Source organism: Monodelphis domestica, chromosome 2 (genome assembly GCF_027887165.1).
Source record: "Monodelphis domestica isolate mMonDom1 chromosome 2, mMonDom1.pri, whole genome shotgun sequence".
Lineage (NCBI taxonomy): Eukaryota > Metazoa > Chordata > Mammalia > Didelphimorphia > Didelphidae > Monodelphis > Monodelphis domestica.
Genome location: NC_077228.1, coordinates 32,674,119 through 32,699,695, shown reverse-complemented (window position 1 = coordinate 32,699,695; position 25,577 = coordinate 32,674,119). Strand labels below are relative to the sequence as shown.

At 39.9% G+C, this 25,577-nt stretch overlaps 1 protein-coding gene and 1 non-coding gene across 2 annotated transcripts in view; both read right to left on the bottom strand.

Annotated features, from left to right (window-relative positions):
- Positions 1–25,577, bottom strand: part of TESK2 (testis associated actin remodelling kinase 2) — a 185,913-nt gene that overhangs the window by 18,837 nt on the left and 141,499 nt on the right. The window contains exon 5 of the mRNA XM_001375884.4: positions 8,970–9,116. Within this exon, the coding sequence (XP_001375921.1) occupies positions 8,970–9,116 (147 nt within the window). The remainder of the gene's footprint in view (positions 1–8,969; positions 9,117–25,577) is intronic.
- Positions 5,971–6,086, bottom strand: LOC130457640 (U5 spliceosomal RNA). The gene has a single exon (XR_008916933.1). It is a non-coding gene; the product is annotated as a U5 spliceosomal RNA (small nuclear RNA).

Below are 25,577 nucleotides of genomic sequence, written 5' to 3'. Positions count from 1 at the left end.
CAATGAGGAGACCAAGCTATCACTCTTTGCAGATGATATGACGGTCTACTTAAAGAATCCTAGAGATTCAACCAAAAAGCTAATTGAAATAATCAACAACTTTAGCAAATTCGCAGGATACAAAATAAACCCACATAAGTCATCAGCATTTCTATATATCTCCAACCCATTTCAGCAGCAAGAATTAGAAAGAGAAATTCCATTTAAGATCACCCTAGACAAAATAAAGTACTTAGGAATCTATCTGCTGAGACAAACACAGGAACTATATGAACACAACTACAAAACACTCTCCACACAATTAAAACTAGACCTAAACAACTGGAGAAACATTGATTGCTCATGGGTAGGACGAGCTAACATAATAAAAATGACAATCCTGCCCAAATTAATTTACTTATTTAGTGCCATACCTATTGAACTACCAAAAAACTTTTTTACTGAACTAGAAAAAACCATAACAAAGTTCATTTGGAAGAACAAAAGATCAAGGATATCTAAGGAAATCATGGGGAAAAAAATGAAAAGAAAGGAGGACTTGCAGTCCCAGATCTCAAACTATATTATAAAGCAGTGGTCATCAAAACAATTTGGTACTGGCTAAGAGACAGAAAGGAGGATCAGTGGAATAGACTATGGGTAAATGACCTCAGCAAGACAGTTATTATGATAAGCCCAAAGATCCCAGTTTTGGGGACCAAAACCCACTATTTGATAAAAACTGCTGGGAAAATTGGAAGACAGTATGGGAGGAATTAGGTTTGGATCAACATCTCACACTCTACACCAAGATTAACTCAGAATGGGTGAATGACCTGAATATAAAGAAGGAAACTATAAGCAAATTAGGTGAACACAGAATAGTATACTTGTCAGATCTTTGGAAAAGGAAAGACTTTAAAACCAAGCAAGAGCTAAAAAAAATCACAAAATGTAAAGTCAATAATGTTGATTACATCAAATTAAAAAGGTTTTGTACAAACAAAACGAATGCATCCAAAATTAGAAGGGAAGCAACAAATTGGGAAACAATCTTCATTACAAAAACCTCTGACAAAGGTCTAATTACTCAAATTTATAAAGAGCTAAACCAGTTATACAAAAAATTAAGCCATTCTCCAATTGAAAAATGGGCAAGGGACATGAATAGGCAATTTTCAGTTAAAGAAATCAAAACTATTAATAAGCACATGAAAAAGTGCTCTAAATCTCTAATAATCGGAGAAATGCAAATCAAAACAACTCTGAGGTATCACCTCACACCTAGCAGATTGGTTAACATGACAGCAAAGGAAAGTAATGAATACTGGAGGGGCTGTGGCAAAGTTTGGACATTAATGCATTGCTGGTAGAGTTGTGAACTGATCCAACCATTCTGGAGGGCAATTTGGAACGATGCCCAAAGGGCAATAAAAGACTGTCTGCCCTTTGACCCAGCCATAGCACTGCTGGGTTTGTATCCCAAAGAGATAATAAGGAAAAAGACATGTACAAGAATATTCATAGCTGTGTTCTTTGTGGTGGCAAAAAATTGGAAAATGAGGGGATGCCCTTCAATTGGGGAATGGCTGAACAAATGGTGGCATATGTTGGTGATGGAATACTATTGTGCTCAAAGGAATAATAAAGTGGAGGAATTCCATGGGGACTGGAACAACCTCCAGGAACTGATGCAGAATGAGAGGAGCAGAACCAGGAAAACATTGTACACAGAGACTGATACACTGTGGTACAATCGAATGTAATGGACTTCTCTATTAGTGGCAATGCAGTGATCCTGAACAACTTGGAGGAATCTATGAGAAAAACCACTATCCACATTCAGAGGAAACACTGTGGGAATAAAAACACCAAAGAAAAATAACTGCTCGAATACATGGGTCGAAGGGATATGGTTGGGGATACAGACTCTAAATGAACATCCTAGTGCAAACAACATCATTGAAATGAGTTCTGATCAATGGCACAAGTAATACCCAATGAAATTGCATGTCGGCTGTGGGAAGGGTGGGTGGAGGGGAGGGAGGGAATTAAAGTGAGTATTGTAACCAAAAAAAAAAAAGTTCTCGAGAATGTCCTCGTATCCCTTCTGCTGACTTCCATGTGAGCCCTTGCCTTGTATGAATTCTCTATAAAATAGTATTTTAGGCAAGCATTCATTTAGCATTCCAACATGGCCAGACCATCGAAACTTGAGAAAGGACTTCACTGTCAAGTACCTTATCTTGCCCAATTGACCTTTAGAACCTTCCTAAGACAATTTAAACAGAAGCAATTATGTTTCCTGGCATGGCACTGGTATGCTGTCTAAATTTCAGAAGCATACAATAATGAGGTTAGCACAATGGCTCTGTAGGCCTTCATTTGGGTAGGCAGCTTTAATATTTCTACTTTCTTACACTTTCCTTTAGAGCCTTTCAAACACTAAGTTAGTTCTGGCAATACATGCATCAGATTTATTATTTATGTAGATATCCCTGAAAAGTACTGTCAAGGTAAGTAAACTTATTAATACTCATTTGCTATATCCAGTGGTTCCACATATGGATGATATAGTGCTAGCTGGTAGAGGAACCAGCTATTTTCTTGATATTAATTTCCAGGCTAAAATTAGCATAAGTGACAGAGAATTAATTCATACTCAGTTGTATCTCAGTCTTAGAGGCTGCACTGAGTGTACAATCATCTTCAGAAAGAAAGTCATACACTAACTCCCTCTCTACTTTAGTTTTGGTTTATAGCCTTTTCAAGTTAAATAATTTATCCTCAGTGAGGTTGTTCATATTTATGTTGTTTTTGTCCTCATTGAAGGCATCCAATAACATCATTTTCACTTTTACTTTTGATGGAGTTAAACATTGCCTTCTTACAGCAGGACAAACCATCCTGTTGGAAAACACTATGGAATTCTCATTTTTCATATAGTAGCTTCTGAATTTCACTATCATTTTTTATTAAGCCAATCCTCATATAATTATTCTAGCACAGATGAGTAAAAGTAGTGCTGTGCACCAAATCTCTGAAAACTTCCCTTTCCTTTTCTCCTCCACTGTTATCAACTGTGCATTGGCTCTGATTTCCATCCAAGTCTGCAACAAGTTGTTAGGGCACAGAGGAACACTCTAATCTGTTGACATTGTCTTCTGGCAGTTGTTTTGCTTTGAGGTTTCCACCTTTGTTGAATGTGAATGTGTAGCTTGGAGAGGATAAGTCTATGATCAGTCCAGCACTCTGTACTATGAATTGCTTTCATTACTCTCACATTCTGTCTTGACTCTTTTCCTTAAAATAATATAGTCTATTAAATGCCAATGTTTATCGAGAGAGTATATCCACAAAGTTTTATTGCATTTAGGTAAATGGAAGACAGTGTTGAGTGATGAGAATATCATGAGACTATGACGTTGGTGATGGGAAGATCATGAGACCAAGCCACTGTGTAAGGCGAAGAGACAGGCAGAACATAAGAGTGACTGCAAGAAAACCTCAAATGGGAGCATAAGAGTTGAACACAACTGAAACAAATGAACAACCACAAGAATATTTTGTATATGTAGCTCCTGTAATTTTTGCAGATCCTTATCCCAACTTCCACTCTCACTGAAAAGTCATGTCCCCAGATTTGGACTCCATCACCCCCTTTGGGTTTTAGAGGGTACCCTATGTGGATGGGATGATTCTCTAATGTCATGGGCTTAAGCCCCCATTAGTGAGCTTTTCTCTGATTATCAGTTGAAAATCACTTTAATCAGTTTAATCTGGATCAGTGACAGGTTCTGGCTGTTTTTGTACTCTGTCCCAGTTCAGGTCCAATCCCTACTGTTTCTGCTATTGCTCTTGACTCTAAGTTCCAATCTCAGGCCCTAGTTCAGTCCTCCCATGAGGACTCTTTGCAGCGACTGACTGGCTGGATATCCTTCCTAATAATACTCACAGGCCTTTTTTTGTTTTCTTATGTGGACTAAGTCTGGGGAAATGACTCATGCTTTCTCCTTAAGACTTCTCAATCACTATTCTAGATCTTTGTTGGAGTAGCAGTGTGGAAGAACAGAGCTCTTGTGATTTCTCCTACTCCACTTTACTGTTCCCTCGCACATATTATATAACAGTATGTCTACTAATGAGTCTCCTTGATTCAACTTTCTCCCTGCATTGGTTGACCTTCCACCCAGCTATGAAAGTGATTTTCCTAAAGCACAGATCTGATCACATCCCACTCCTAATCAAGAAATGCCAGTGGCTCCCACAGCATAAAGTTTAAACCTTGTTTAGTTTTTAAAGCCCTACACAACCTAGATCCAAGCTAGAGTTCCAACTTCATCGGACATTATTCCACTTCTGATAAAAGATGACCTAGATCAGATCATATGAGTTTTTACTAGAAGGGAGGAGAGCCTCTCTCTAACACAAAGCCCCAACCAAAGAAGGGAGAATGGAAGAATGCGTGACAAAAAAGATAAGAGTTTTGATGACGTGAGGAATGCCCAAAATGCAAAGCCATCAATGAAGAATAACTCCCAAAGTATCAAAGAAAAATATAGCTTACAGAAATCAATTGAATTCCTAGAAGAAATTATGCAAGAATTTGTGTTTTTAAAAAATTAAAATGATATTATAAGTGAAATGGAGGTAATAGAGGAAAAATTGATAAAGAAATGAGAGCTATGATGAAAAGATTTGGAAAAAGAATGAAAAGCTTATCACAGGAAGTAAAAAATCTTACACAAGCAACAGATTCCACAAAAATTACAATGGACCAAAGCAAAGTTGCTGATTACTTAAGACAAGCAAAATGCCCATAAATTCATTGGTGGTAAAGTGTCCAGAAGGCAAGTTACTAAAAAACTGCTCCCAAGAGTGAGTCCTCTCCTGGAGGGGTCAAGAAACCATCATTACAGGTTAGGTTCTGTTACTCTCCATGAAATCAAACATTATCAGATGTCCACCAAACATATGACTTATAAACTCCCCTTCCAGCATCTGGTCCATGAAACTACTCAGGGCTTCAAAATATATCTGGGTTCCCAGAGGGCAGCAATTGGGACTTTGCAGGAGAGAAGGCTGGCTTGTTAGAGGACACCAACTATATGTTATCCACACTAAACTTTGGTGTGGATTGGGGTGTGTCACAATCATCCCAAAAGATATCCAGTCAGCACAGTGGAGGACATGCTTAAACTCCACTATGATGGGAAATAGGCTTCATCCTCAAAACAGAAAAAAAAAAAAAAAGATCTCTTCTTCCCATTATCATTAGTTCTAAACATGAGATATTGGTCAAAACGACCCTAAGTATATGACTGTAAGAGGAAAAATAAAGGTCAGAATCAACAATTCACCCTTATAACAATTACAAATAAACCTGCTGGGGATGACTAGGTGGCTCAGTGGATAAAGTCTCTAGGACAAGAGGTCCTGGGTTCAAAGCTGACCTCAGAAACTTCCTAGATGCTGAGCAGGCCTTGCATTTATGTGACCCTAGAGCCAGTGGGAGCCAGGAAAGATTGAGACAGGATAGGTCAGGCCCTGGGGTTTCCATTAATGATTTTGGAAGTGGGGGGAGGACCAATTAGGAAGGAGAAAGACTAGAGTCAAGGAATTTCCTGCGGGAAGAGGGGCAGCAGAGAGATCTCAGATATGGGGATTCAAATGGGGCTAAAGAGTTGGATGGACTTCCACTCCCAATTTGCTCCTTGTGGGGGTGGGAAAGGGCAAGGGAGGGAACCTAAAATGCCCAGCTGAGTTGACTGACTAGTCTCAAGAGACTGAAGAAGGAAATAGGCTTTTGTGGCTTTAGCATAAGTTTCAGTGAAAGCAACTCACCTCACCTCATAGGTTCTGAAAATAAATTAAGCTCAGCGATCAGCGTCACTGATCAGTACCACAGAGAGAAAAAAAAGCAGAAATATGGAAGAAAAGCCTGAGAAGAAAAGTAAAAGAGCTGAGTTCTTACTTTTTCACTACAAAGATAACCTCGCCAGAGCGAGGTCTCTAAAAATTAGTTACTGACTCTTGGTCGTTCCTCTCCACGGAAATCTTTAGTAAAAGGCGAAAGATTTATACGATCTGAAGAGAAACCAGAGTATGACTTCGGTCTGAAGCCTGCCCCAGCCCCAGAGACAGGACCCCGGGTACACTCAGGGCGACTTTCTCCTGCTATGCAAAGTACGATTGTGAATATGCAGATTAAGACCGAAAGCTCGCTCCTTCCTCAGGTGCGGGAGCCAGAAGGCAGAGGGGGCGTGGCGCCTCCCTCCACGTGAGGCTGCACCGGAGCTGGAGCTGGAGCCTCAGCTGCTCGGGTTCTCTCAGCTCTGGTTCTAGCAGCCAGCCAGGGAACCAGATTCGAACCCTTGCAGCCACTTAGGCTTTATGGAGCTTTGGGCTAAGTGGTGTTTCTGCACCAGGATCTTGTTTCTCTTTTTGCCGGAAGATTACTCTCACCCCTCATTTCACCCACAAACTCCTAGAAGTTGATAGCTGCAAATAGTGGGTTTGCACCCCCACTCTGGCCCCTCATCTCCCTGGTCCTCCCTAGTTGGGGGTACCGTTTCCTCCTCAAACACAGCACGTTTCCTGAGGCTACTGAGAAGTTGGAATAAAGAACAGCACAAAACCAAAAAATTCTGAAAGACCAGCATGACCAAGGTGACCAAGACTTCAGCATGACAATGATCCCCAAGGACACATTTTGGGGGACATGGTTACCTCGGGAGCTTGTTTGGCTCGACTCTTATTTAATTGTTATATGGGTTTTGTACTTTTTTTATGAACAGGGGAGAGATAAGAGGAAAAAATATATTCTTGATAATTGAAAAAAAATAAATAGCTTTAGGTAAAAGGAAAAAAAGAAGAGATGACATTTCCGTAGTACTTTAAGGTAGGAATTTTAGATTTTCTCCACCCTGCTTAGTCTCTAGAATTTTAGCAACCAGGAATGTATACATCCCACTTAAGGATTAAGTGTGAGGGAGGAAGGTCTATGACCTACATGTGCTAGCAAGTGACAAATCAGAAACAACTGACTGACCCCCTGGGCTGTCCAATAGCCAAGTTTAAGCCACCATTGGTACATGTGAGACACAGGAAGTGACATAAAGAGCTACCTTTATATTTTGCATCACTTCCTATGAGAGGAAGTTAGCCATGAGACCTCAGACTGCTTCCCTTAGACTGTCAGATGGTGAGTGCTAGATTTAATCCTCTGCCGCGCTCCCCCCCACTCCTATCTGGTATCTCTCTCCTTTTCTTCTCTTTCTTCCTTAATATCTTCACTCTATTGTAAATAAACCACCATAAAATTCTATTCTGACTTGAGCATTTCATTGGGATTTAGAATTTAAAATCCCTGGCGACCAACTAAAAATAAATTCAGTCCAACCCTAAGTTTTACCCCTAACAAAGGTTTGGGAAGTTCTTGACATCTATTGTTTAATTTAATATTTTTCTTATATATATTTATCTGTTTTTAAGCCGTTATCTTCTGTCTTGGAATTGATATCAATTCCAAGGCAGAAGAGAGGTAAGGGCTAGGCAAATGGGGTTAAGTGACTTGCCCTGAGACATAGAACTAGGAAGAGTTTGAGGCCAGGTTCTCTATCCACTGAGCCACCTAGCTGCCCCCTGTAGATACTTAAATATGTATTTGTCTTTTCCCTGAGTAGAATGTAAATTATTTGAGAATTGTTGTTCAGTCATGTTTGACTCATATGACCATATGGACTTTGTCCATGGAGTTTTCTTGACAAAGATACTGAAGTAGTTTGCTGTTTTCTTCTTCCATGTGTCCCTATTTTATGAGGCAAATAGGGGTTAAATAACTTGCTCACATGGCTATTAAGTATATGAGACTAGATTTGAACCCAGACCTTGCTGATTCCTGGCCAGGGGCTCTATCTATCGCATCACCAGCTGCCCCCTTGAGAATTGGAATTGTTAAATTCTTTGTAATAGGGCTTAACACAGTCTGGCACATAGTGAGTGTTTAATAAATACGGGATTGCTTGAACCTTGAGTTGGTTGGCAAGAGATCTTGATTCTTGCCTTTATTTCATCTCTGACTCTGAGCTCACAGACCAGTTCCTTCCCCTCCTGTTACGTCAATATTGTTATTATGTCAGTTATAATACTGACTTTCAGTCTCCCCATCTAACTGGAAAGAAAGCCCAAAGACATCTTAAAATCAACATGTTCAACACTGGCCTAATTCTCGTTCCCTCCCTAGGGCTCTGCCACACTCTCCGTTTACACAGGTTCTAAATCTAGGTGTATCCTTGACTGCTCACTTGCCCCTCCCCATATCAAATCGATTATAGCCAGCTTCTATCTTTTTCTCTAACATCTCCTACGTGGCCTCTTCTCACCCCTGACACGGTTGCCCCCCCTCATGCCCTCACGCCTGTTGGTTTCTCTGCCTATTCAAAGCCATCAAAACACGCACACTCACACTCTCGGTGTCTGCTTGTCTCTCTGCCACTTAAGTTCCAATAGGCACACAGGCTATTTTGCTCCCTGTCACACCTGACCAATAAACCAGGCCTTTAGTCTGGCTGTCTCCCTCCCTGGAATGCTCTCCCTCCTAATCTCCAATCTTGGCTTTTTTCTAAAACTAAACTCAAATCCTGCCTTTTGTACGAATCCTTTCCCAATCTCTGTCCTCAATGCTAAGGCCTTTCCTCTGATATTTTCTCCAGTTTCACCAGCATATATCTTCTAATGTTTGCGTTTGAATGGAAGCTGCTTGAGAGCGAAGTTGACTTTGCCTTCCTTCGTGAACTCACTAATTAGCACAGTGCTGGGCACAAAATAGGTGCTTAATAAATGCTGGTTGCGTCAATTTACTAACTCCAGGGTTCCATCCTATCTGAGATTCTATGCTTGATATAAAGCATTCTGACAGGAAGGAGGACCAGCACAGTCATGCCTATCAATTGGAAGCCGGGGGAAACCCTTCCAAATCTTTTTTGTACCTTGGATGTGAGGTCCCGATGGAAAATGCCCTTAAAGTGAAGGTAGCGAAGTCCCATAGCTATGTCACAGGCCAGCTTCACTCTCACCGTCCAAGGTAGGTGTTGGTCACTGTCTAGGAGCTGTTCCAAGTTCCCACAGTTGATATACTGCAAAATAGGACAGGGAAAAAGAAAGGTTGTCAGATACAATGACGTTGCCTATGACATCATGGAGTTCAGTTCATCTGTGTCCGCCCCCCATGGAGCGGAGCACAAACCCCATACGCACCAAGTGCTCAGGAAATATATGCCGAATGAAACTGTGAATGAGGGAAACAAATGCAAAGGTAAAATGAATGAATGAATGATGCCAGCTTATTTGCTTATATATCTTCCATGATGGGCCTTTTTTATTTTTAAATTTTTACTGAACTTTTTTATCTAAAAAGAATTCTCTTCCCCCCACCCTCCACCAGGCGGAAAACAGTCTGCTATAGGTTAGACCAGTGCGTTCATACAATACATATTTCCATATTCCTCAGGCCAAGACAGACACATCCATGATGGACCCTCTGAAGCGAGGAGTGCTGACCCTACCACGACATCCACTCAAACATTTGCCAAGACTCTACCAGCCAGTCAACCAGCATTGGCTAAGTGCCAAGGCACCATGCTAAGCACTGGGGCACAAAGAAAAGCCAAAGATAGGCTCGGCTCTCAAGAAACTCAGGCTAACGGGGGCACAGCAAGCCAACAACTACTGCAAAGATGCAATACACAAGCTAAGTTTCAGGTAATGAATAAGGAAAAGGTACCAGCATTTAACAGGATGGGCAAAGGCTCCTTACACTTTAGCTGACTTGAAAGAATCCAGGAAGGCCCAAAGGCAGAGATAAGAAGGAAGGGCATTCCTCTGGGGGGATGGGAGATAGCCAGAGATGTTATAGGTGGGAGATGGAGTGCTTTGATTGAGAAATAGGAGGTTCAGTGTCATTAGGGCTCCCCTGTATAATGAATGGGAAGACTGTAAAGGTAAAGAGAGGTCAAGTTGTGTAGGGCTTTATAATCCAAATAGAAGATTTTGTATTTGGTACTAGAAACAATAGAGAATCCCTGGAGATGACTGAATAGAGGAGTTATAGGGTCAGACTGAACTTTAGGGAGACCCATTTACGGGCTGGAAGTAAAATGGATTGAAGTGGGGAGACCCTGAGGCAGGTAGGCCAACCAGACGTTTATTGTAACAGTCCAGTTGTGAGATTCTGGGAGCCTGAACTAAGGTGGTGGTATTGTAAGAGCGATGAAAGGGGAATAACCAAGAGATGTCATGCTGGTAACAATCAATGGGCCTTGGCTAAAGTCTGAACATGGGGCTTTGGGGCTGAGTAGTTGAGGAGGACATTTAGATTTTGTGCCTGGGCTGTTGGGGGAAAGTGGTGCCCTTGACAGAGTTTGGGAGAGGGAAAGGCTTAGGAAAGTTCATTTTGGAACTGTTGAGGTTAAGGCGTCTTGTCTGTAAGACATCCTATCTGAAATGTAGTTCTAATATGTAGTTGGAGATGAGACCGAAGGTCAGTAGAGAGGTTAGAGATGGACAAATAAAGCAGAGAATCACCTGCATAGAGATGAGATTCCAGCCAATATGCCACGATTCTTCATAGTCCTCAAGTCCTGGGCTTGTTTCAGAAAGGGGCTACAAAGGACTTAGAGAGAATCTATGGCCATATAGTTAAAGTGAACCAACAGGAACTCACTAGTAAGCTACATGGCTTTCCCCCAGGTACCAGGTTACACCAGTGCATGTCATGGAGAGAAGACTCAACGAAGGCAGGTATTAAAGAATGGAGTATAACAGACAGTCATGCAAATGTAGTAGATTTAATCCTGCTTGAGAACCCTTGTCAGAAAAATCTCAACATGAGCTGCTGCCATTGCCCTCTCCCTGGCCTAATCTTTAAAGTCCTGTATTTTTAACACCTATTTTCAGAGAAGAATTTCTGGGCCCTTCCTTGGAGAGAGAGAGACAGACAGGCAGAGACAGAGAGAGAGAGAGACAGAGAGAAACAGACACAGAAAGAGAGACACAGAGACAGAGTTGAAAGGAAACTTGGAAACCTCCCCATAACAAATACTTGCAATTTGCTACTCCCATCATTGCCCTTATACCAGAGCAATGACTTCCTTGTTCCCCAAAAGTGGTTTTTGGGCCTAGAAAACCTATCCCTATTTCCTATAATCTCTCTGGACTAAAGTCCTTGCTCCTAGCTATTTGGGCCCTAAGCAAATCCTTCTGGAGTCAGAGATTTTAACACTATACTGGTATAGGCCTATTTAGCTCTTAGGGGACAAAGAGACTTGGGCTCTTTTTCTCTCCCCCCCAAGAGTCTTAAAAAGGGAGATATTATTGTGACTACTTTGAAAATGTATATTTCTATTTTTGTATATCTTATTTTATTTAAAATAAGAAGTTTTATTTTATTTCTATTTCTGTTCCTGATTTCTCAGATCCCCTAACATTCCATCAAAAGACATTAGTATAATTGCTTCAAGGCTTATATAGCACTTTATAAATATTATTCTACTTTATTCACACAACAACCCTGAGACATGTCTTTTTTTTTTTAAACTTCTTTGGGATACAGACCTACTAGTGGTATTTCTGGGTCAAAGGGTCTGCACAATTTTGTAGTCCTTTGGTCCTAGTTTCAAATTGTTCTCCAGAATGGTTGGGTCAGTTCACAGCTCCACCAACAATTCCTTTTATGGTTCTTCTTCTTATAAATTTGGCTTAGTTCCCTACATATTTGAGCAATAAGAACTTTATCTGAGAAACATGCAAAGATCTTTTCCCAGGTTTCCTACTTTTCTGTTAACTTTTGTTGCTTTAGGCTATGATTATGATGAAATATTATTGTGCTATAAGAAATGATGGGCAAGATGGTTTCAAAATCCTGGGAAGACATATGAACTGATAAAATGTGAAGCGAACAGAACCACGAGAACATTGTACATGGTAACAGAGATACTGAAATTAGGGCCATGAAAGGCTTATTATCTACTCTGATCAAAACAATGATCAGACATTTCCAAAAGACCCATGATGAAAAATGCTATCTACCTCTGGAGAGAGAGCTGATGAACTAAGTGCAGATTAAAGCATATTTTTTTAATTTCTTTATGTTTCTTGCTTTTCATTTCATTTTTTGCAACATTGCTAATGTAGAAAAGTTTTACATAACTTTATACGTAAAATGGTTATAGCATTTCTTGACTTCTCAATGGGTTGGGGAGGGCTGAAAAGAAGGAAAGAATCTGTAACTAAAAATTAAAAACAAAAACAAAAACAAAAAACACCCCTCCAAACCTGGGATATGAATGACATTACTGTCCTTAGAGAAATGGGGCACATAGAGGTGAAGTGACTTGCCCAGGGTCAGAAAGGTATTAAATGTGTGAGGCCATATTTGAATTCAGCTCTTGTTGACTCCAGGCCCAGCATTCTCCCCACTGCAGAGCCTTAGACACAGATTACAGAATTCTGGGAGCAAATTCCGACTCTGACACTTGGTAGGTATGTGGTCCTCAGCAAGTCATTTCATGTCTCTGTTTTCCCATTTCCTCACCTATAAGATGGGGATAACAACATCTAGTAGACCTACTGGAGGTACTGTGGTAAAAGGCCTCTTGGGACCACATGTACAGATGCTTCACAGACTCTAAGAGGCCAACAAAATCTCCAGTATGGCTATTCTCCTCTAATGCCTCATCTCAGCTTATTAGTGATTTGAAGCATTTTTTCATACGGCTCTTGACAGCTTGGGTGTCTTTTGAAAACTACCTGTTCATGGGCTTGTTTCTTCCCTCCTTCCTCTGACCACTTATCAGCTGGAGAATAGCTTTTTTTCTTTTTATAACCCATATAAATTCACTGCCACAAAAAGAGAACAAAAGCAGCTAGAAAGAAATCTTAAGTCAGCAAATATCTGACTTACTTGTCAAATTGAGAGAATTGGCTGCTAAAGGCAACATCAGCTTAGCATATAAACTCATTTGTAAAAAATTACCAAGTAGGATAATGGATAATTATAAGCAATATTGGCTCATAAATCAAAGAAGCAGTAGTAGATGCATAAAACTAGTTTAAATGAGGCTTGGCAAGGCATCTATTTTAGCAAAGACATCCCGAGGGCATTTAAAAATGAATATGAAAGAAAGGCAACTGAAGAAAAATGGAAGAGATTTTTTCAAATTGTTATAACAAACTATTTTATCTATTATGGCTGGTGGAACTACTATACTATAAGCATCCGAGAAATGGAAATGACCCCAAAGAGAAAAAAGTTAGGAAAAGCACCCAGATTTGTCCAACATATATGGAGGCAATCTGTGCAAGGGCTGATACAACTATGAGATCCTCTCATAACTGACCTGTTGTTGTTCATTTGTTTTAATCATGTCTGACTCTTGTGACCTCCATTGGGAGTTTTCTTTGTAAAGATATTGGAATGGTTTGCTATTTCCTTCTCCTGCTCATTTTATGGATAAGGAAACTGAGGCAAACAAGATTAAGTGACTTGCCTGGGATCACACAGCTAGTAAGTGTGTGAAGTTAGATTTGAATTCATTCATAAAAATGGGTCTTCTTGACTCCAGGCCCAGAACTTTATGCACTGTATCACTTAGCTGCCCCTGTAACCTATATATAAGAAGCTAACGGAGGGGAATGGAGCTAAAAGAGTGGAAAAACTTTGGTCCTTTTTTATTCTGAAATATGCCACAATTTGCATAGCCATGACCCAATTAATGGACATTCTTTCACTTTCCAATTCTTTGCCAACACAAAAAAGTATTATAAATATTTTTGTATGTATAGGCACTTTTCCCTTCTTTTAAAAAATCTCTTTGGGATACAAACCTAGTAGTGATATAGTTGAATCAAATAATATGTATGGTTTTATGGCCCTTTGGGTATAATTCCAAATTGCTCTCCAAAATGGTTGGATAAGCTCACAGCTCTTCCAACAGTGCTTTAGTGCTCCAATTTTTTCTATATCCCCATCAACATTTGTCATTTTTCCTTTTCTGCCATATTAGCCAATCTGATAGGTGTGAGGGGGTACTTTGGAGTTGTTTTAATTTGCCTGCCTCTAATCAATAGCGATTTAGAGCATTTTCTCACCTGATTATAGATAGCTTTGATATTTTCATCTGAAAAATGCCTGTTTGTATTGACCATTTCTCAATTAAGGAATGACTTGTATTCTTATAAAATTAACTCAGTTCTCTATGTATTTGAGAAATAAGGCCTTTATCAGAGAAATTCGCTGTAATTTTTTTTCACAGTTATAATTACTTTATATTTTACTCTATCATACTTTTTCCCATTTATCCTTCTCTCTCTCCCCCCTTTCACCCTTTCTGACCACTGCTTCTGTTAACTCATTCTCCCTTCATCAGCCTCATCCCATTCTGTTATCCATTTCTCTTCCTACTTCCCTGTAGGGTATGGTATATTTCTATACCCAACTGAGTATGTATGTTATTCCTTCTTTGAGTTAATTCTGATGAGAGTAAAGTTCAAGCATTGTCTGCCACCCTCTGATCTTCCCCTCTACTATAAAAGTTCATTTGTTCCTCTTCTATATAAGACAATTTCCTCTTTTCTACCTCTCCCTTCAATCAGTGCATGTCTTTCCCACCCCTTAATTTTATTTTTTTAGGAATCATCCCCTTAGAGTAAAAACTCACACCTATGCCCTTTGTCTGTATATACTTTTTCCAACTGCCCTAACAATGATAAAGTTCTTAGGAGTTACAAATACCATCTTCCCATGTGGAAATGTACAGTTTAACTTTACTGAATCCCTTATGATTTCTTTCTTGTTTACCTTTTTATGCTTCCCTTCAATCTTGTATTTGACAGTCAAACTTTTTATTCAGCTCTGGTCTTTTATCAGGAATGCTTGAAAGTCCTCTATTTCATTAAATATCCATTTTTTCCCCCTGAAGGATTAGATTCAGTTTTGTCGAGTAGGAGATTCTTGGTTGTAATCCTAGTTCCTTTGCCCTCCAGAAAATCATATTCTAAGTCCTTTGGTCCTTTAACATATTTTCTTCAGTGAGCTTTCATACCTCCTTTTCCATTTAGTCAATTTTAGTTGTTAAGGAATTCTTTTCTTTTTTTTACCCTTACTTTCTGTCAATACTGTATGTTGGTTCCTAGACAGAAGAGCTGTAAGGGCAAGGCAGTGGAGTTAAATGACTTGCACAGGGTCATACAGTTAGGAAGTGTCTAAGGTCAGATAAGGAAAAATGCATATATGCTTTTAAAGAAATTCTTCTCTTAGGGGGCAGCTAGGTGGCTCAGTGGATTGAGAGACAGGTCCAGAGATGGAGGTCCTGGGTTCAAATCTTCCCTTAGACACTTCCTAGCTGTGTGACCCTGGGCAAGTCACTTAACCCCCATTGCCTAGCCCTTACCACTCTTCTGCCTTGGAGCCAATACACTGACTCCAAGACAGAAGATAAGGGTTTAAAAAAAAAAAAGAAATTCTTCTCTTCAGTGGATTTTTATATCTCTTTTACCATTTGACCTATTCTGTTTTTAAAAGGGTTATTTTTTCAGTATTTTTGTGCTTCCTTTACCAAGCTTTTTTCCCCATGTATTTCTTGCATCATTCTCATTTCTCTTCCCAATTTCCCTACCTCTCTTATTTGATTTAAAAAAAAAAAAAACCTTTTCTAGGAATTCTTTTTTGGACTTGAGACCAATTCACATTTTTCTCTGATGCTTTTGTGGGTTCTGCTGCTCCATAATTTGTTTTGAGAAGGAAATTTGAGAGAGCTCAGGTAAATTCTTATATTTACTTTGCCATCTTAGTTCTACCCCCAAGTATATAGTAGATACCTAACAAATGTTTATTCCTTTATGCCCAAAGTACTTTAAAAGAATGCATACCCTTTGATCCACTAATACCACTACTAGGTTTGTACCCCAAAGAGATAACTAATTAATTAATTAATTTGGAAGATTTTCCATGGTTATATGATTCATCTTCTTTCCTTCCCCTCTTCCCTCCCCTGTCCTTGAGCTGATGAGCAATTCCACTGGGTTATTTGTCTATCATTGTTCAAAATCCATTTACATATTATTCATATTTGCAATAGAGTAATCTTTTAAAACCAAAACCCCCAATCCTAAAGCCATAGAACCACGTGAGCAATCATATGTTTTTCTTCTGTGTTTCTGCTCCCACAGTTCTTTCTAATAAATTCCTCTGGATTGTCCTGGATCATTGCATTGCTGCTAGTAATAAAGTCCATTACATTCGATTGTGCTACGGCATATCAGTCTCTGTATACAAGGTTCTCCTGGTTCTGCTCCTTTCAGTCTGCATCAATTCCTGGAGGTCTTTCTGGTTCACGTGGAATTCCTCCAATTCATCATTTCTTTCAACACAATAGTATTCTATCACTATCAGACACCACAATTTGTTCAGCCATTCCCCAATTGAGGGACACCCCCTCATTTTCCAGCAATACCACTGCTGGGTTTGTACACCAAAGAAATAATAAGGAAAAACACTTGTACAAAAATATTCATAGCTGCGCTTTTTGTGGTGGAAAAAGACTGGAAAATGAGGGGATGTCCCTTGATTGGGAAACAGCTGAACAAATTGTGGTATATGATGGTGATGGAATAGTACAATAAGGAACAATAAACTGCTTGATTTCCATACAAGCTGGAAAGACCTCCATGAACTGATGTAGAATGAACTGAGTAGAACCAGTAGAACACTGTACACAGAGACTGAAACATTGTGGGACAATCATATGTAACGGACTTTGCTACTGATTGTGATGCAATGATCCAGGACAATCCCAAGGGACTTATGAGAAAGAGTGCTATCCACATCTAGAGAAAGAACTGTGGGAGTAGAAACACAGAAGAAAACCATTTGATTTTTCATTTGTTTATATGGGTATTGGTTGTGGGGTTTTGATTTTTAAAAGACTATTACAAAAATGAATAACATGGCAATAGATATTGAGTGATAATTTATGTATAACCCAGGAATTGCTTGTCAGTTCTGGGTGGTGGGAAGGAAAGAACATGAATCATGTAACTACAGAAAAATATTTAAATTTAAAAATTGAGAAAAATAAATGCTTATTCCTTTTTCTTATCCAATATCAGGTCCACCATGCCACTTCCCAGCTTTGCTACTACACCAAATGCCACTGTCTTGCTTACTTTTATTTGCATCCCCAGTGCTTAGCACAATACCTGGCACATAGTATGTATTTAATAAATAGTTTTTTTTCACTTATTCATTCAAGAAGGATTCCCTGTAGATAATAAGGTTCTCCAGATATATTTGTATTCAGGTAATTTCATGATTGCCTCAAGCCTCAGAATCTCGCAGAGCTTCCAAGAACTCAAGGGAGTTTGACCTGACCATCTACAAAGAATAGACCAAGAAGAAAAAGACTATCCATTGCCCAGATTCCATCATGCATTTAGATGGACAACCTATAGAATATATTTATCAGTATTTATATCTGGGAAACATATTAACAATAGACAATAAGTTGGGGCTGGAGTTGAACAAGAGGAATACAGTGTGTTGGATTTTGTCTTTGGGAAATTACATAGCTTTTTTAATGACCTTCCTATAAAAGCAAACCTTCCTGTGAAAGCAGAGGCCTATTCTTTTTAGTAGCAATATTCTTCTGGTGTTACTGGCATTACTGTATGGCAGGTGTAAGAGAGGAAAATAGATCCAGCATGCAAAAAGATAAACTCAAGCGGGAAAAGGGCAAGGAATACAGAGAATTCCAGGAAGGAACCCAAAAGAGCTGAGGAGAAAACTGCCAGATTCAACTCACTTCTCTTTGGGAGCTCCTCTAGAGTGGTTGGTCTAAGAGAAACCTCTGAGACAAGACCTTTTGAGCAGCAATGACTATCTCTCAGGATACTCAAACCCCTTGGATCCAGCTGGAGATAAAAGGAATGGATGGGACTTTATTATAAAGCCATCCACCCAAAGAAGACTTCTCTCTCTATCCCCTAAAGTTGTCTTGTTAACTTCATGATACAACTAGGATAAATAGAAGTCAGGACAGAAATCATAAGTGACCAAGGGGGGTCAGGCAGATAGCCTGATCCCTCAGGATCTGGGGAGGGGGTAAGGGACCTCCCACTATCCACTTCCCTTACTCAACAACCCTATTCTCCTTGTCCTATGTGTCCCTTTAGTATAAAAGAGTTATTACTCCTAGACCAAGTTTGCCTGCCTCATATCATCAAGGAAGGGAACTGAAGCTTTGGGAGGAAAGCCATACTTTCTCCTCAAGGGAGGAGAGTCAGCTTCAGTCCTTAACCTTTATACTCAACCCAGTTTATGAAGGGACATATTCTGTCCCTCTAAAAGACAATTTGTTTTGTCTTTCCTAGGGAAATAGAGAGGAGGATCAATCTATCTGATCTCTCCATCTCCTGGCTATGTCACACCTCTCTCACTCTCTAGTCCCCAAAGTAAACAATAGGTGACCCTATTCTGGTCATCTATTACACAGGAAAACATGGAATATGCTCTCTTCTAGCTAGAAGTAGGGCAGGCCTCGAAGAAAAGAAGCAACTGTTGTCTCTTCCAGATTCCCTTCTAAAACTATGAAAGGCTTTTTGCAGAACTGAAGGCTAAGAAGGTGGCTGCAAAAAAAGTTTTGGCAGATAAGAAGGAAGGTCACCTACGAAAGAACTAAAATCTGCCACAAGAAAAACAGAGAGTAGTGAAATCTAACCAGCTAGAAAGACACAAAAACTGGCAACTACTATATGCTAAACCCCAGCTGGCTTTGGAAATAAAAAGAGGCGTCCAGAGTGCCATCCCAAAGGTCTATAAAGTCCTGCCGCACCTGTACCATTGCCAATTCTTCAATGGCATGTTTATGAAACTCGACAACCAGAACTGCTCATTTAAGTTGCCAACAATCACTGAATTTCCAAGTCCAATGGCCTTTTCTCAGTCTATATCCTTCTTGACCTTACCTGGAAGCACTCTTCTCTAAATATTTGTGATGGTACTTTTTCATGGTTCCTACTTCTTCCTGCCTGACAACTTCCTCCTTAGTTTCTTTTGCTGGATCTTCATGAAGGTCATGACAGCTAACTTGGAGTATCCCAGAGTGCTCTATCTGGCACTTCCTCTGGCTGTCCTTTGGTCCTGAAATACTTTTCCTCTCATCTCCACCTACTGCTTTTCCAGGTTTTCTTCAAGTTCCAGCTAAAACCCTATAGGAAGCTCCAATAGATTCGGAGCTTCTTGAGATCAGAAAACATGCTTTCCCCTTTCTTTATAGCTCAGTACTTATCCCAGTGTCTGGCACATCGTAGATGCTTCCTAAATCTTCGCTGACTTACTAACCATGACCCCCAGGTTAATAACTCCTTATCTCCCTGTAACTCCTCATTTTATAGAGGGATAGAGGCCCCAGGTAATAAAGTGCAAAGATGGCTTGGATCCCAAGTCTCTGACTCCAAGCCCTGTGTTCTTGCCAATAGCTAGCACTAGTTTCTCCTTGTTTCATTAGGGGCCAAATCTTCAGACAAGTTCAGCACATAGGAAGAAAACCGGCAACCCAATTCACTATGGCTAAAAAAGTCATAAAGCAATATCATTCAAGCCAGGAACAGCTAAAGCTAGTGCCAAGGGCCAGTTCTCCTCTTGAGATGAAGTCAAGGCCCTTATGGAGAAAGGCCAAGTCTCTGCCCTACTTTGCAGGGAGACCCAACAATGCTCTTCCTCTGTTTGTTTGTACTTGTGGAGTTGTAGCGAACACAAAACCTGTAGAAAAGGAAGCTTTATTTCTGCACTGTCTGAAGCAACACCCCCAAACCAGACTGTGGGCAGTGCAAGGTATAAGCCTGGAAACCTGCTTTTCTCAGCTCAAGTCTTTGCTGCCACTTTGGGAACACAAGACTCAACCGCTTTGTTTCCAAATCCCTTCTCTTTTCCTGGTCAGGCTATCCTTCAACAGCAGGGGTCTTGCCTACAGGAGGAAAGAAAAACTGAACCTACCAGAAAAAATGCTAAGGATGGCTCATCTAACCCCCAGCATGTTACTTCTCACCTTGGGGACAAGTGTCTTTAGAGCCTCTGTTACTGTACACAAAATCTGTACAAGTACCACCTTTTTTTCTTGATTTTTGAATCAAAACATAAAATCAGTGTCAGTTTACCATTAGGAGAGAACAGCATTTGGTGAAATAATAGACAGGGACAACTTTCACTGATATCCTTTTCCTTATTTACTTGACATTTTTACTTATTTTACCTGTAACTTATTAAATACTTATTATATGCCCAGCACTATGCTATATGGTGATAGAAAGGTCCAGTGGTCCTTAGGATACACTGCTGAGGAAGAGGAAACCTCATAGAATTTGGGTGGGAAAGGCTCGGCCTGAAGCTATTATTGCATGAGGGGGATAGTCTCAAAGGCAGACTGCAATTAGTCTAGGGTCAATGGGGAATGAAGGACAGGACATACTTTATCATCATTAGTAACAGTAATAACAGCTCACATTTCTATAGCACTCCAAGATTTTCAAAGAGCTTTGTGTAAATTCTCTTAATTAATTCTTTCAACAACCCTGTGAAGCAGGTGCTATTATTATCATTATAAGATGAAGAAGAAAAGTAGAGTGGATAGGAGCAGATGTCACAGCCAACAAAGCCACTCAGGGAATGGAGGATTATACAAAACAGTGGAAAAGGTTCTGTATTTGGAGTCATGAGATCTGGGTTCAGATCCCACCAGTATCAATGATCAAAGGCAAATTCTTGGGCAAGTCAGGCATAGACTCTTTGGGCTTCAATTTCCTCAAACTAGGAATGCTTATAAAGATACCTGGAGAAAGAAAGAAGGAAGAAAATGATAGAATCATTATCTTAAAGTCTTTGAATGGTTGCAACCTGTAAGAGAAAAGAGATGTTCTGTTTGGTTGCAAAGGTAAGAATGAAGAGCGACAGGATTTAAAGAACCAAATTTAGGCCTGATCTGAGGGGAAAACACAAACAGGAATTGAGCTGGATGATACCAAAGGACTTTTAGCCATAAATTTGTGATTCTACAGATACTTGCCTAGGTTCCATCTTCCTAACATCCAGAAACAAAAAGGTGATTGTAAAAGCCAGTCTCTATTTTAAGGGTTCAAAGTCTAATGGGGGAGCCATATTATGGAAACAAGTATGTTCAAACAAGCTACAGACAGGAGAAATCAGAGAGAATTGAAAGGAGGGAAGGCACTGTATTACAGGGGATTAGGGAAATGAGGAATACTTTGGAAAGTGTGACTTTAGCTAGGACTTGAAGGGAGCATAGAGGCAGAGGTGAGGAAAGTGTTTTAGGCATATGGAACCACCACTGAAAACACCTAGAGTTGGCAGATGGAGTGTCTTGTTTGAGGAAGAGCAAGGAGGTCAATTACAGATCATAGAACAGGGCTTTAAAGGTCAAATAGAAATTTGACAAACTAAACAAGGATGAATTGACAGTATTCAGAAGTTCAACCGGCTTGTGAAGGACCTTGAGATGAAGGAATAAGGAGATGTTTAGCTCAAAGAAGAAAAGATTCATTGTAAAAAAAAGAGAGATTTGCTTAGCTATAAGGGCAGAACTTGGAACAATTAAGCAGTTTGCAGAATGACAAATTTAAGTTCAATATAAGGAAAATCAAGGAGAGAGATTGAGAAGCACTGGGTTATGCTCAGAACAGATGCTTAAGAAAAGGGTGAAGGAAGGGACAGCTGGGTGGCTCAGTGGATTGAAATCCAGGCCTAGAGGTCCTGGGTTCAAATTCGACCTCAGATACTTCCCAGCTGTGTGACACTTAACCCCCATTGCCCAACCCTGACTGCCCTTCTGCCTTGGAACCAATAAACAATATTGATTCCAAGATGGAAGGTAAGGGTTTAAAAAAGAAAAAGAAAAGGGTGAACTTAAGCTTCTCAACTCCCTCCCAACTTCCCTCCCAACTCTGAGAATCTGCTGATTGTTCCTATCTCAACCCCAATCAGCAGGCTCTTTAAGCATCAGTGGCCACCTTCAGTCAAGAAGAGAGAATGGAGTTCCAAAATACACTACATTTATCCATTGTTAGTCAACAACTGACAATTACCCCTCAGGCATGGCCTCCCTGCATAAAAGAGAGAAAATCAATTTTAAAAATCTAATCAACATTTATCTATTATCCAGTGCCTAAGTACTGGAGATAAAAAGAGGCAAAAGAGAGACTCTGTTTTAAAGAATTTCACTAGCTAATGGAAGAGACAACAAGTACGAAAATATGTACAAACAGGTTACACATGAGGAAATAAGAGAAGGAAGACACTATCATTGAGAGAAGCTGGGAAAGACCTCCTGAAAGAGAAGGCAAGGACAAGGTGACTCTTTTGCCATCTTAGGTGCACAGGCAGTTAACTACAAGAGCCTAGGCTGGCATCGCCTTGTCTTTGTTTTGTTTGAGGTCTAAGTTTTTTACTGATTTGTTTTTTAATTACTTCCTGATCCTCCTTTCCTAATGCTAGCACAGGACCTAGTCCACAGTTGGTACTTAATAAATGCTTTTGGATTGACTGATGCCACAGAAAGATTTCAAAAAGAGAAAAAAAGCAGTTGAGCAAAAATAATGTCAAGTGAGCCTCATACAATATATACTGTTCTCCACTTATCGTCAACCACAACAGCAAATAAGGGAGGGGGATCGATTTTCTAAATATTAAAAAATATTATTCAGCACTTAAACACCATTTTAAAAAGCATTTCTATATACACAGTAAAAAAAAAAAAGAGGATTGTATAAGGGACCATGAATATCTATTTCATAGTGCTCACTTTTTAAAGTCTATTATAACTTCAACATGTTCTCAAACTGTCCTGCTCCTGGGTTTCTTTCTGGACTTTGTTCTGTTGTTTTGAAGGTCACAACATCTCTTGAATATATGCCCCTTCTCTCCTTTGACTATGCCCACACCCTAGGACAGGTCTGCCTCACTTCGTGCCTGGACTATTATAATAACCTGTTAGTGTGTCTGCCTGCCTCAAGTTTCTCCCCATTCCAATTTATCTTCCATTCAGAATACAAGTTTGGCTGTGTAACCTCTCCTCTCCCCATCCCCTATTTCAGTCAGTTCCTGAGGCTTTCTTCCCCCCAAGGCCAAATATAGCATCCTCTGTCTTTTATACCCCTTCATAATCTGGTCCTCTCTTACCTTTCTAGTCTTCTTACTTCTTGTACCCTGTCCCCATGCACTCTGACATCCAATGACAACAAGATAAGCCCTTTCTTGAATCTGAGTATTTTCACTGGCTCTCCCACCTCCTTAGAACTCTCTTCCTCCTCATTGCTTCTCCCTAGCTTCTCTGGCTTCCTTTGATTTCCAGCTAAAAAACTTTGTGGAAGTTTTTCCTAGTCCACCTTAATGAGAGACTTCCCTCTGTTGATTATCTCCAATTTATCCTGTATGTATCTTTTTGTAGAGGCAACAAGGTGGCACAGAGAATAGAGTGCTGGGCCTAGAGTCAGAAGGACATGGGTTCAAATCTGATCTCAAATACTCATTAGTTCTGTGACCCAAGGCAAGTCGCTTCACCCTGTTGGCCTCAGTTTCCTCATCTGTTAAATGAGTTGGAGAAGAAAACAGCAAACCACTTCTGGATATTTGCCAAGAAAAATCCCAAAGGAGTCATGAAGAATCAGATACAACTGAAATGACTGACAACAATCTTTTTGTACATAGTTGTTTTTGTGTCATCTCTTCTGTTAAACTGAGCTTTTTGAGTGCAGGAAATATGTTCTTCCTTTCTCTGTGCCATCAGCACTGAGCACAGAATTCATTGGCTCAATGGACTCTTTTGGGAGGCAATACTATTGCTGCCTCTCTTCATCCTGAACCCTTGTCTCCCATTAAACAGAGAAAAAACAAAACCCTTATAATAAAAAGACAATCAAGCAAAACAAATCTATAGCCTGTCTACCCATTAGAGCAGATGCTCTTTAAGAACAAGTGAGGACTTTGCTTTTGCTTTTCCTCATCTCAAGTGATTACCTGGCATGTGGTAAGGGCCTGCTAGATGCTCTTTTTGTACTCTAGGTTCATTATTTCTGAGAGTATGTAGGTAACATGCTTCAATACAGGTTCTTTGGAGTTAGGGCTGGTCATTGCTTTCAGTGGGGTTCTTAAGCCTTTTAGAAAACCCTTTTTTGACTGCCTACTCTTTGATCCAGCCATAGCACTGCTGGGTTTGTACTCCAAAGAGAAAGACTTATATAAAAATATTTATAGCCATGCTCTTCGTGGTGGCAAAAAATTGGATAATGAGGGGATACCCTCCAATTGGGGAATGGCTGAGCAAATTGTGGTATCTGATAGTGATGGAATACTACTGTGCTCAGAGAAACAATGAACTAGAAGAATTCCATGTGAACTGCAACGACCTCCAGGAATTGATGCAGAGTAAAAGGAGCAGAACCAGGAGAACATTATACACAGAGACTGATACATTGTGGCATGGTCAAATGTAATAGACTTTGCTAACTAGTAGCAATGCAATGACCCAGGACAATTCTGAGGGACTTATGGGAAAGAAGCTATCCACATCCAGAAAAAGAACTGTGGAAGCAGAAATGCAGAAGAAAAACAACTGCTTGATCACATGGGTCAATGAGGATATGATTGGGGTTATAAACCCTAAATGATCACCCTAGTGAAATTATCAATAATATGGAAATAGGTCTTGATCAATGACACATGTAAAACCCAGTGGAATTGTGCATCGGATATGGAAGGGGGCTGGGAGGAGGGGAGGGAAAGAACATGATTTTTGTAATCCTGGAAAAATGCTCTAAATTAATCAATTAAATAAAATTTAAAAAATATGAGGGGAAAAGAAAAAAAAACAAAAAGAAAAACCTTTTTTTCTTTAGAGTGTGGTTATCCTTGCATAACTGAATTTCTAGTTATACTGATTTCACTCTGCATCTAGTTCACGCTACCCAAATTCTTTAAGATCTCTTTCGTCATTTCCAACCATACAATACTGTTTGTTCTATCATATCCATATACATAATTTTTTCAATTGTTCTCCATATACCTTTAGTTTCCAGTTCTATTCAATTCTTTTAAACCTCCCCCTTTAAGATCAGGAGATTTTTAGCCTGAAAAATTCCCTCCCTAGTAAGAGAGGACAAAACCAGGAGCACTGGGAAGAAATTGCAAAGAGGCAAATTTAGTCATATAATCAAGATAAACTTTTTAACAATTAGAGTGTCTAAGATAGGCTGGGGTGGGGGTGGGGGTGGGGGTGGGGAGAGGGAGAGGGAGAGAAAGGGAAGGAGAGAGGGAGGGAGAGACAGAGAGAGAGACAGAGAGAGACACACACACACTTCACTTTCCCTCAGTGGTTTTTCATCAGAGGCTAACATTCCATTCCATCATATAGGTTATATAGCAAAGGTTCCTTTTATGTATGAATTGAACTAAGTGGTCACTGCGATCCCTTTCAACTCTCAAACCCTGTGATTTTATGACATGACCTCAACATTCTATTCTTGAGGCAGCTAAG